Source organism: Epargyreus clarus, unplaced genomic scaffold (assembly GCF_041222505.1).
Source record: "Epargyreus clarus isolate Ecla_fem2 unplaced genomic scaffold, WU_Ecla_fem_2.2 ptg000003l, whole genome shotgun sequence".
NCBI classification, from domain to species: Eukaryota; Metazoa; Arthropoda; class Insecta; order Lepidoptera; family Hesperiidae; genus Epargyreus; species Epargyreus clarus.
In genome coordinates this window covers 3,618,836-3,631,409 of record NW_027332211.1, presented here as the reverse complement: position 1 = coordinate 3,631,409, position 12,574 = coordinate 3,618,836, and the positions used below count along the sequence as shown (strand labels likewise).

At 36.5% G+C, this 12,574-nt stretch overlaps 1 protein-coding gene across 1 annotated transcript in view; it reads right to left on the bottom strand.

The window, feature by feature from the left end:
- egr (TNF superfamily member 12 eiger) overlaps positions 1 to 12,020 on the bottom strand; it is a 57,004-nt gene extending 44,984 nt beyond the window's left edge. Inside the window, exon 1 of the mRNA XM_073083900.1 lies at positions 11,358 to 12,020. Coding sequence (XP_072940001.1) covers positions 11,358 to 11,726 — 369 coding nt within the window. The 5' untranslated portion in view covers positions 11,727 to 12,020. The remainder of the gene's footprint in view (positions 1 to 11,357) is intronic.
- Between the last annotated feature and the right edge of the window lie 554 nt (positions 12,021 to 12,574).

The window sequence follows — 12,574 nt, the reverse complement described above, 5'->3', positions numbered from 1 at the left end:
TTCTTGTCCTGGTTATCAAAAAATAAAAATGAGTTTACATTTCTGTTCTACGCCTGGAAGCCTATGGTATTCATGATACAGGAGGTCATAATGTTACGAGTCTAAAATCGTTATACAGCATTACACATAAGTATAAAATTTCCTGTTTGGATTACGCGTATGTCTTCATTGAAAATATGGGTTTTATCAAAGGTGTTTAACATTAAATATCAGGATACACCTATTACAAGCATACAAAACATCAAGTATCGCCATTCGCTACTTAGAATTTCCTATTTTAGATGACATTATGATTTTCTTTACAGAAATGTTGGGCATCATCAAAGGTATTTAAAATCCTCATAGAAATTACCTATCCTCATATCCTCATAGAAATTACCTACCACAAGCATACATAGCATCAAATCGCATGGCCATTCGCGACTGCCAAATTCAAAATACCACTCACAAAAAGGTAACGAAATAGGTTCTCAAAGTTCAAATGCATACAGCGTCATAATGTCACAGTGGGTGTGGGCGTGAAACTCGACGATGTGCGGGCGAGGGTCATCGGCCACTCTAATTACGTTTGTGCGGTCATCACTCACCTAATCCCGCTTCTGCTAACTCTATCACATTGTGACACATACATATGCTTGACGTACACATCTACGTGTTTACTGCGTTTCTAATCAAAAATTGAAGACACAGTTGTACTAGTTTTGTTATTTGTTTCGCTGTTTATGAATCACTGAAATGTACCTACAAAGTGTTGGAAAAATAAATTACAATAATAAAATACGAGGAGTATTTATCAAAGTATCCTAATAAGGCATGCTAACCAAAACTGTTAAACGGTTGACCGCCCATGAACATTTTTATATGAAATATAACCAGCACCAATTAAGACAGTGATCCTCAAGTTACAATCAGTTGCTAAAAGGTTCTTTGCTGCTGAGGACTAACTTTAAACGCCATATGCTCCACAACACAATCGTCAAACTAGACAATAGTTATGCTACACTAGATTGCTATTATAAACCATAGAAAGTATCGCGACAGTCACACTAATAGATAAATGATAAATAGTATAATTCTATCACCATTATGGCCTATAGCTTGTCACTTTACCGATCGAGTCTATGAAGCAGTAAATCCTTTTACGTGAAACATCAGTGTCAATAAATTAATTTATTCAATTAGTTCGTAGATAAATTATGTCGACATGTATGTCGTACGTTATTTCTTAACGCTGGTTATTAAGAGTTACAGTAATAACTACTTAGACAGACAAAACCCAGACTACTTAAAAATGCAATTTTGACGAATATGTCACCGTAACCATTCGCCATACTACACACTTATCAACATGATGTTTAACAACGTATCGAAATCGGATCAGCCGTTCAGTGCCTGGCCATTATAATTTATCATACACCGGTTACATCTATATCTACATATTCTACATGTGAGATGTTGAAACACGATATGAAATGTCGAGCGCTACACGACAAATGGGTCGCAGCATCAAAATGTCACGTCAACATCATAAACACATAATAGGTGGAAGATAAAAGATATACGATACGGCCATTGCGGGCACTCTCCTATCTCGGTTCAATTATATTCTTAGGTATTGTCTCCACTGTCTGGTTTCTCACGGAATAACCTAATCTAAGTCCTAATCGAAACTTACTAGTAAGTCGATACGTCGATCGATACCTTTGTAAAGTCGCGATAATATAACTTTATAGCTCGATTTTCGAACACCAGTATCATGTAATTCACATTACATGTGTAATACTTAAAAATAAATAACATTGAAATTTGTGTAACATTGAAATTTGGTACCGATTAGTAGGTACAATAGCTTAGCTACAATGGCTTTATTGTATGTTATTTATGAATCATTTGTAAATAAATAAATGTATATACTACTTTGAGGCGATAATGTCAATTTTAAAGGATTATTCGGGCGACATTATAATTATTAGGGCTTTATTTGGAAATTTTGACCGTATTAAAATTGAATTCTTAAAAATATTAAAAAAAACTTATCTAGTACGTGTATGTCTGTCTGTGTGTGCGGCTGAAACCGACTAAATGTAATCTGACGAAAACATTACGCAGATAAATAAACATTTCATTATGATCGCTGATTTAATAGCATTCGTCCCGAAAATATCGTCCATAAAAATAACAGCATAAACATTGAAAAACGCAGGTTGCGCGTGGGTGCTAATTCTAATATATTACGTTATTTACCGTGAGCAAGTCACCTGTGGAAACACACAATATCCATCACCCTTTGTGTGCAACTGTTTAGAACATAAAATAAGAGAAAATAATGTTATCTACGTAAAATCAAAGAGCACTCTGAAATCTAGGACAACAGGGAAGAAAGGTCTTTTATTAAAAGTCCCCTTAACTAACAGATCTATTATTAGATTTTGTTAAAGAGGAAATTACGATCTCCTTTTACAATACGTTCCGCTCAGTCATTCACGAGTCAGTCTTAATTAAAAATGGTTCCTTTCATGAAGAATTTATCAGTATTCCCTTTTAAACGGTTTTACTTTACGAAGTTTTTCTATGAATTAGGGTTTTTCAATAACATTATTCAATAATCATAACTAATTACATGTTCGTGATGATGTGGACGTTATAAGCATGCAAATTGACAGAGTTTGTGTTGTTTTAAAAAACAGCACAAACTCTGTCAATATATACGATATCTATTCTGTCTGGATATCGATCTTCTCGTACTAAATTTATTTATCTTGCTTTGATTTAAATAATTGCATATTTATTAATATTTTAACAAATTGATCAGTCCTCTCATTTCTTATCACTTGACCAACTGGGAGTTACCAGTTCTTGAAACTCTAAATTATACTTTCTAACACGAGAGATAATACTTTGTAATTCATATTCAAAGTTACTTCAAATTTTTTTAGAGTATTATTACATCTGTTAGAATTAAAAGCAATTTGTTCAAGATGATATTATACTGGCAAATTCATGTAGGTATCTATTGGCAAATCCGTCATTAGCGAAACGAACGTAAATGGTATCTTGTTAGCATAACGCCCAGTTACAGAATATTTGATGTTTGGGTGGGTAGCGCTTAGTTAGCTTTAGTGACTAGATCATCGACACGATAGGATTTAAAATTACCTAACGACAATAATATAAAATTTTAACTGTTCATTATAAACAAACCTTAGGTAAGGCTTGAAACAAGTATGGTTATATGTAGTAAGTAGCGTAGCGAAAGATTTTTTGAAAGATTGTTTGTTGGTTTGGTACCTACATTAGAAGCGTTAAGAAAAGATGCTATTTATCTACTTTACAGACAAAACAGCAGGGCCCATACACTGTATAGCGCGGAAATTGCAGCCCTTTCATTCACTTTCATACAAAACAAATGACGCGTGATAAATACAGAGGCGGTGTGGCGCAGTCGCGTCACTGCAGTATATTTTGTATGAAAATAATAAAGATCTTTACATTCATAGAACACCCAAAGTGTCCATGGAAGTAGATACCGAGAAAACTTAGGTAAAAACAGCTACACAAGCAGTCAGACCGAGAAGAAATCTAAATAATGATTTTTATTTTCCTTGTGGTCTTCTGGAGATCTTATACAGAAATACAGTATGGTGACCATTTCACAGGTCATCAGTTTTCTACCATTGCGCAGATTGCGGTGCTTCTGCGTGGCCTAATATCTCAAAATAGGAACGTAGAAAGGTAGGAAGGTGGCCAAACAATGTTTCATGGAACGGAATTAAACATAGATCCATCGAGGAAAGTTTACAAACCCATTGGATATGTGCCAATTGTTGACTGGATTTAGTAACACACTACACAAACAATGTTTCGTAATCGCTTGCCGGTGCCGGCGAGGTATACTTGTACGAGGCGATCCAACTTAGTCCTCAGGGCTAGCAAATCTACCAACGCACAGACTGGCCTCAGGTAATCCTACCTAGGATATAGGTGAAGGGTCGATACAGATAATTACATTTGGGCGTCAATAGCGTTTACTCTCAGATGATCTGCACTCTCTTTTGTTACTTCTAAATTATGAAATATTCGGGAATGATAAGGTCGTTCATTAAAAGAACTCTGTGCAAAGTTTGATTTCATACGCATCAGTACGACACATACATTTGAATAATATTTAATAACAGTCTTCGCTATAGCGATGCTTTGTTCCAAATTAAAAGTTAATGGAAGAACTAAGCAGGCAGGTAAACATGAGGTGTACCGACTTTGTTCAAAGCAGGAACTTTAGCAATGCACCTGTGATACACCTCCTTTAACTACTATTCTATATGAAGCTGATACTACGAATAAATATCCATGTACTTCAGTGATCATTTAATATTAATTAGTTGGCAGTAGTTCGACTTTGATATTTTTAGAGGAATTATTTTGTTTCTTAGCAGTGATAGCCTAATGGTTAAGAACCTCGGCCTCTTACATACGATACTTATTGGTAAAGTGTCGATTAGTAAACTCTAGAAATCGAATGACAACATTCGATTTCTCGTTAAATACAAACTCTGATAATTAATTATTTATCAACCTATTCAATAACGTTTTGAAACATGTGATCATACCACTTACCGTTAAGTGTAACTTTTAAAGTTACGATGCTATGTCTAACTCAATAAATACTGACACCTATTTCAATACGACATTACGACTTACTTGAGGAGTCACGTTTCTACTTTTGTGAAATAAACCAAAACACAACAAAATTATACTTATGTGTAACAAATAGAGAAATTGTAACTCGGTTAATCAGTTATCACTGCGATTTCATAAAGTTATAACAAATAAGAGATAATAATTAAGAAATTAAATAATATATGAGACATAGTACTATCTTATGAAATTTAAGTAGCAAATCATGCAGTACGTCTGATTATAAGTTTCTACTGCTGCATGTGGACATACATAGTCGATGCGAATGGGTTTAATGCTAGATCGATTACACGCGAGGTGCTAGCAAATGTATACTTCAAGACTAGTAAGAACTCTTCGTGTGTTTCGCGTCCTTTAAAACAGTCGTGCTATACCTGTTACCGAACGCAAACAGGTGGTGTCTCCCGAATAGAACCACTAAAGATTTTACCACCTTTTGATACATACTTTACAAAATCATCATAACTTCTTGTAGATACTTAAAACTGTAGTTGTTAAATTTGTCTTCTTAAACGATTACGAATACCCAAATGCCAAAAATGGTACTTAGTACATCCACATTTCAGCATTAAGAACGCAAAAACATAAATTAGGTCTTATATTATTACCCACGACACACATACATTCATAATTAATGAAATGTGGTATATAAGGCGTTTTTAATGTAGACTCAAGCGGCTTGAAGCCATTAAAAATTAATGATACTTAGCCGGTATCCGTTTTATCGTCTCTTTAGCTTCTCACGATACGATGAAAGCTTTATTATTGTACTTAAATTGCTTGTTTAGTTTTTAGAACGGTTATTCGCTGAAGAACACAGATGTTACAGTCATAGAATTCTCTAAATCATAATTCATAAAAAATATGGTTGTTTTATTATGGTGATTCGTTCGTCTGGTCGGTTTACAGGGCTACGACTTACGAATACGATAAAAATACATTGCCTTCACAATATGGTCTGTACATAATAAATAAAATATATTTGTTTTAGCAACTGATTTTTAAACATGCTACGTAGAATTAAAACTTAGTGAAATTAAATTATTTTCTGCACAAATATATTAATTACAATTACAATATGATGTAAAACCTTGTCGATATAGCAATATTTATTGGTAGATAATTATTGGTGCGCTTAGCTATTATGACCTATCCCTAAAAAGCCGATTCTCTTTAATACTAATCAATTTTTGCCTACCGAAATTCGAAGTTTACCATTTTTCCTTTTTTTTATAATATAGGAGTAACAGACGTGCATACAGTCCACCTGATGGTAAGTGACTACTGCCGCCCATGGACATTTGTAATCAACCCCAGATAAGATTAGATATTCCTACCTGAGGTCGGCCACAGATGCGCCGCTACCCCTGAGGACTAAGCTAGAACGCCTCAGAAAAGTCTGTCTCCCTTACCACACCCTTCAAACCGAAACACAGCAGCGCCTAACACTGCTGTTATTAGGTAGAAATAGGTGTGGCGGTGGTGCCGCCGGAGTCGAACCACAAAGATTTGTACCACCTTCAAAGGCAATAATTGTCCAATCTCAAACTATGGTAGGCAAAAAATGGTAAAGATTAATTATTATTACCTAACGGGCGTTAAAGAATAGGTACCTAAATAGGTACTAATAAATAACAACACCACACAAATGACTGTATACCTGTCACATACCTAAATAAAAAGCAATAATTTTTCCGTGACTTATTTATCTCTACTCTACATTTTCTCTACATATTTTATTATGATGTGCGTTGTAAAATGGCTGGCGATCGGTCAATGTCGCACGCAAGGTTTGGTTATTTATTCATTCTATAAAACAAGATAAAAAGAACGAGATTCGAAAAAATAAATAATCATGTCTCTACATAAATATTTTTTTATCAATTTCTTATTTAAAAAAGCCCTGCAAAGAATAAAATTGTTTGTTTTGGTAACAAATAAGAATATGATATTCTCTTGCAAATGCTTTTAAAATTCCAAATTAGTATGCGTACCGTAGTAGAGCATTTCTTGGTTTACCTGTGGCGCATATAGCTAACCTATTTTCACTTTGCAGTGTACCTATTTCTCGTATCTTGGACAGCTTTCAGCTTGGACAGAATAACCTTAGGCGCAAAATTAGTTCGTAATGTTGACAACACGTTCAAGGTCCACTTCAAATGACTATAATCATTTCTATACAGCGTCGGTTAGGCTGCAATAATTAACGTAAGGAAGACTGCACACCTGTTTGTTAGTCGTGTCGTAGTAGTGTCGTTAGCATGTAGTAGTGTCGTACGTACTAAAGTGCCTTTTGTCTATATTCACTAAATCATTCATGAGACCTTTTTATTTTTGTGGATACACTATCCTCTTGACCTTGAACTTATTTGACTCAATTAAAGCCGACGTGGGCAGAGATCCCATCTCGTAATCACGTTACGGCTACACAAAAGTCCAGTTAGTAATTAATCATTCAATCAGCCTTTGTCCACTGACAGCCTCGATTGTTTGGGATTATCGGCCCGGAACATGGTGACGTGGTTTCAACTGACAATAATTGCTGGAAATTCTTAATTGTAAAGTATTAAACGGTCAGACACCATAGATTGCACCGATAAGGTTAATGTTTTGTTAAATGTTTGTTGTGTAGCCAATATAAAATATTTGTGTCTGAGGAATGTAATACATGGAATTAAAATGGTTCAGTATAAGTGGCAAGCGACGGACCCTTTATAGTTTCATCCTATCTATCTAAACCACAGACCTTTTCTGAACGTTCTCGTATCCTCCATATGAGTTAGTCATTCCTATTTAGTCACAATTGTCACTTTATGAATGAAACATGCGATAGTGTAATAAATATGTCTATGAATGAAACGAAACTTGATATATATTATATGTTAAATATAACATAACACAAATATATGTCTTGATATACGTTATGCTATGTTATATTTTGTACCAATAAAGTAAATTTTATTCCCGGCTATGGAATAAGCTGCAGAAACTAGCAGTTTTTAGCAGACGTGCGGTATTTTTTTGATGATTTCAGTACAAACATTACATTCAAGTAGCATTTAACCATCTGCACCCATTCTGAGTTGTATAATACTGAAAGTGGGTGAGCGTTTACTTGAAGGGAATCAACACCCACCCACACCAATTTGTGCGAATAATTTCCAGCAACTTCTAATAATATTATAGTGCAACAACAAGAATAACAACAACACGTGAGTAATTACAAAGAGCGGTATTTTTTTTGTAGTAATTATTTGTTGTAAACATTAGTTAATAATAATTATATCCAACATCTCATTCCTTGTGTAGCCCCATCACTATTAGCTTTTAAAAAGTCTTTGGTTAGTGCTAATCCTTAAACTTTTCAATATCTACAATTCAACTAGTCGTCGTCATCAATATTACTGTCCCACGGCTGGGCACGGGTCTCCTATCAGTTTGGGAGGGACTCAGGTACATCGTGCTGGCCAAGTGCGGACTCGTAAACTACACACACCTTTGGGACTTTTTAAAACTCTGAGTCACAACCACTAGGCAATGCTTAAATTCTTAGAATTCGAGTATTGTTAAGTGGATTTAATACCCCTAACACTTAAGACCTACTTCGTGTACCCTGTCATACAAACCTATAAGTCATGCGTTGTTAACAGAAAAATCTTATTCTTGTAAGTACTTGAATCTTATCTGATACCAAGAACTTAAGTGTTCATTTATGCAGTAATGTAGTACACATTACCATGTTGACTGTCAATTAGCGATTAAAATGTTAGACGGGTATGGATTTCAATGGCAAATAAGGTAATATAACCTAGTTGGGAAAGTTACATCTGGCTAACGTCACACTAAAAGGCTCACGAGCTGTAAAATTTTAATGGCTTTTTTATAAGAAAAAGTATAAAACAAACTGGCAGTTCTTATAGTAGCTGGCCACTACCATCTGCCATCTGACTTCATACAGAACCCGACCATCGACCACATACGCCATCAGCCGGTATTCCCCCTCACATCGAAACGCACCCAATGGTACGTCCCCAGTCCAATCGTACTGGTTCTACCACCTTTATCATGTAAGGATTTTTGAAACAAATATATTTATAATATGTAGTATATTCATAATCGCCACTAAGACCAACAAACTATTAATAAACTTTTGTTATCATTTAGGATCTTTGTTATCTGAAATATTAACGTATGCGTAACAAAATCCGCTTATGCCCACGCCGTGGCTCCTGTAAATGATCCCAAAGTCCTACCCACGGGTTACCGAACCCTGGGAGAACGTGGTTGCCGATTATATCGATCCCGCCAGGCGCCGATCGGCTAGTCAGAACTTTTGTTAGTTATTTTAGCTTTGCCTTTATCAGCCGGGTAAAATAAACATAGCCTCAGTAAATATGCAATCCAGCATCAATAAGTTACGGCGCTCGGACTTACGACTACAGAGATAGGACAGTTATTGAGGAGAGAAGCGAATGGCAAGAAGATTCGACGTCTATTAAAATAGTTTTGGATCTAACCTATCTTTGTAGTGTTTCACTGTAGAAATGAATTCTATCGTAGAAATGCTATTCTTTATAAATAACCTGCGGATAGAACACAGCAGCGCAAACACTACTGTCATTAAACTGAAAAAGATATATACATTGGAAATTGAAGCTGCTATTTTATTTATATATTTCTGTTTAACTTTTTCAATATCTACGAACCTTTTTTTTTATTGACGTGGGGGAAACCTTCAAAAGGTACCCGACGCCATGGGAGTGACGCCGGGTTATGTGGGATTTTTACCGCACTAAAACCCTCCCGTTTTCCCGTCCTCAGCGTTTGGTGGAGAACTCCGGGATCTCCAACGGAACACAACCGGAGTCCTCCTAACGCGATGCCCTTTTATCGGGCTCTGCCCTGGGGGGAGCAATTTACGCTCCTCTCACATTCCCTGGTGATTACAGCGATATGTGACCACACAAACCACTGTCCTTCCCAGGGCCGCTTGCTGGACGGTTTGAGCTCCCGCTCTTGCCGCCCGCAACTCCGGAAGCCCCTTTTAGTCGCCTCTTACGACAGGCAAGGGATACCGTAGCCCTATTCTGGTCCCGGTACTACAGGGACAAATATCTACGAACCTACATATCTACCTTATTCAAAATTTGAAAGCCTATGCGGTTTCCAATATCATACATAGCTATACCGTATATATCAATAATGCTATCGATATTAATGGCCAAAGATTATTCTATCTGTTGCGCAATAGAGTTCGCGAACTGAACGCATCAGTTTTTGTTTACATCCAACTGGTTTGCGCTGGGAACCGGTTCTGATAGCGCCAGCGGAGTGCCGCTTTTTGTCAAAATCCCTCACCTATACAATAACCCGAAATTTTACATCCGCCAATTCACAAATATAACGTTCTAAAAGGTGTTTGAAGTTAAACTCGCACTTGGTTAACGATTACATACTTCTTATTTATGAGAGAGGCCGTACCCAGTATGTGGAGTCCCAACAGTATTGAGAATAAAATATTAAATCCACAATGTGTTCTTAGTATAAAAATTAAACAGATAGAGTAATATAAATAAACACAATTTAAAATTAGACTCAAACCAGTAAAACGTTTTATTTCTTTTAAAACGACTAATCTGACAGCTGAATTTAATACACGATAATTTGAAGACGACATTTTATTAATCCGATTTTTTTAAAGTCTATGTTTACATTTATTACGCATCCCACGTATAATGAAAGGTTAGTTTTCATCGACGTTTGGTCCGAAATAAAAATCGACTCACGCGCATGGTTGAAGTTTACGATCGATCCCAATTACAGAAATGCGTGTTTGTATATTTTATGCACAAATATTTATCGGCCTCTCACATGTCGGCTTTGCTGTTTGTTTACGCTATATTACCAAGAAGTCGTTAGTTAAAATTGTTTTATTTAGGTACTTTCAATTCTTTTAAAGCATCGGCTCATCAATTAATAAAGAATCGTATAGCAACAATGCTACGCTGGGATTTTTATGAATAGTTATTGAATCGCCCAACGACTAGGCATCATCGTTTAGTTCAATTGAGCATAATAATCGCGGCGCAGGCTGTAATGGGACCTTGCTCGAGGTCCGACTCGTTATCTAACATCTTATAATTACACGCTTCATACATAACAACACACAATACATTACATCTGAGTTAATTCCGTTCATCTGCTTGATGCGTACGTATAGGTCCCAAGTACTTATGCCGGCATTAATATTAATACTTTTGTTTGCTTGTTTGTTTGTCTTTCCTAAGAATGTTATTAACACAACCTTCTGTATTTCCAAATAAAATGTCTTCATTAAAGATTACTTAATCTGGTGATTAGTATACAAATCGCTGATTGTTATTATGACACAATGGTAACAAACGACTCATATTATCCCACGTTCTAGAGACCTTCTAATTAAATTATTATCTGTTAGCTGATCGATAATGGATCCAGGTATGTTACTGTTGAAGCACGCACTTATTTACTAGGTCTTGTGCTTCTTCATAACTTGTCCATACTAAATGCATACTGATAATTAATTAATGCTTCTTTACTATTTTTTTGGTTCACACGTCATTTCTATTTCTGCAATAATAATACATTAGAGATACATAATGCCAAAACATGAGCAAACTCACCGTGTCCTCTAATGTTATTAGGTCGTTGAGGAACCTGTTATTTGCACACTTCTGATTCAGGGTCATCACGTTAGCAGACATCGCGATCATGCTAACGGTCAGCTGCTCCACTTCCTGTCGCAGACGCGAGATCTGCATCTCGCGAACGATCGTCAGGACCAGCAGCCAGATGGCTAGAGCTCCCAGTGATACTCCGACGATCACACAATGCCGCCTTCGCTTGACGTTCTTCTCCAATATACCATCTTTATACTGCCTCTCAAAGTCCCCGCTCATTAAATTCACAGAAAGGTCCTTCGCTTCCTTCAAAGCCTCCGTTTGAGTATACATGGTGGCTCCTTCTGATATGAGTGCGCTGTTTTCGTCCATCACACACGGGAGTCCCGTCACTGCACTCGCGATATGTCACCCGATAGCGTACTGAACGGCCAATTAGACGTTATCGGCCCATTACGGCTACTCGGAAAGCCGGATCGAGAAGCCGGCGACAGATATCGTAATTGAACGATACACGTGCGGTAATGCGTCCGGAAAACAAGGATACACGCGTGACCGGCGAGACGGACTAGACCCGAGTGGGAAGCGAATCACAGAGTACTTTTTAATACAGCGAGAGTTGAGCATGCGCGCGCGCACGTCTTGATCTCGCCGCCCGTGATGCCTCTGTCACACGGCGCTCTAGCCGTGCCCAAAACAGATGCAACAATTGAGAGGATCAACGCTATTGACGCTCATTATCTCCTAAAAATATAATCTTAATTGTGCTACAAAAACGACAAGGTCTCGTCATTTACAGCAATAATGTGAATGTTTTGCAAGTTAATTAAAAAATGCAACGTTTACAAAATTTCTAAATGTAATGCTATTAATACTTGTATTAGCATATTTACATACTTTGTTACGTCAAGGTACAAAGGTCAATCAGTGTTATGTTTAGATTAATCGCAATAATACAGCGTTTATTAGCTTTAACATAAAATCGAAAATAGAAGTTCTAGAGCTGAATGGTAGATTTATAACGAAAAGGTCAAATATCTTTTCAATGCAGGAAATCTTGCGATATTGAATATACACCTACGTGAAGAGCTTATGTATTGAAATGTACACTGGATCTATTTTCGTCGTACCCATTGAATTGCATTTTCTACGCCATTTGAACTTTACTTGCAAAGCCGCCCACATGCAATCCGCTGATGTGTATATTTTAGGTAAAAGAA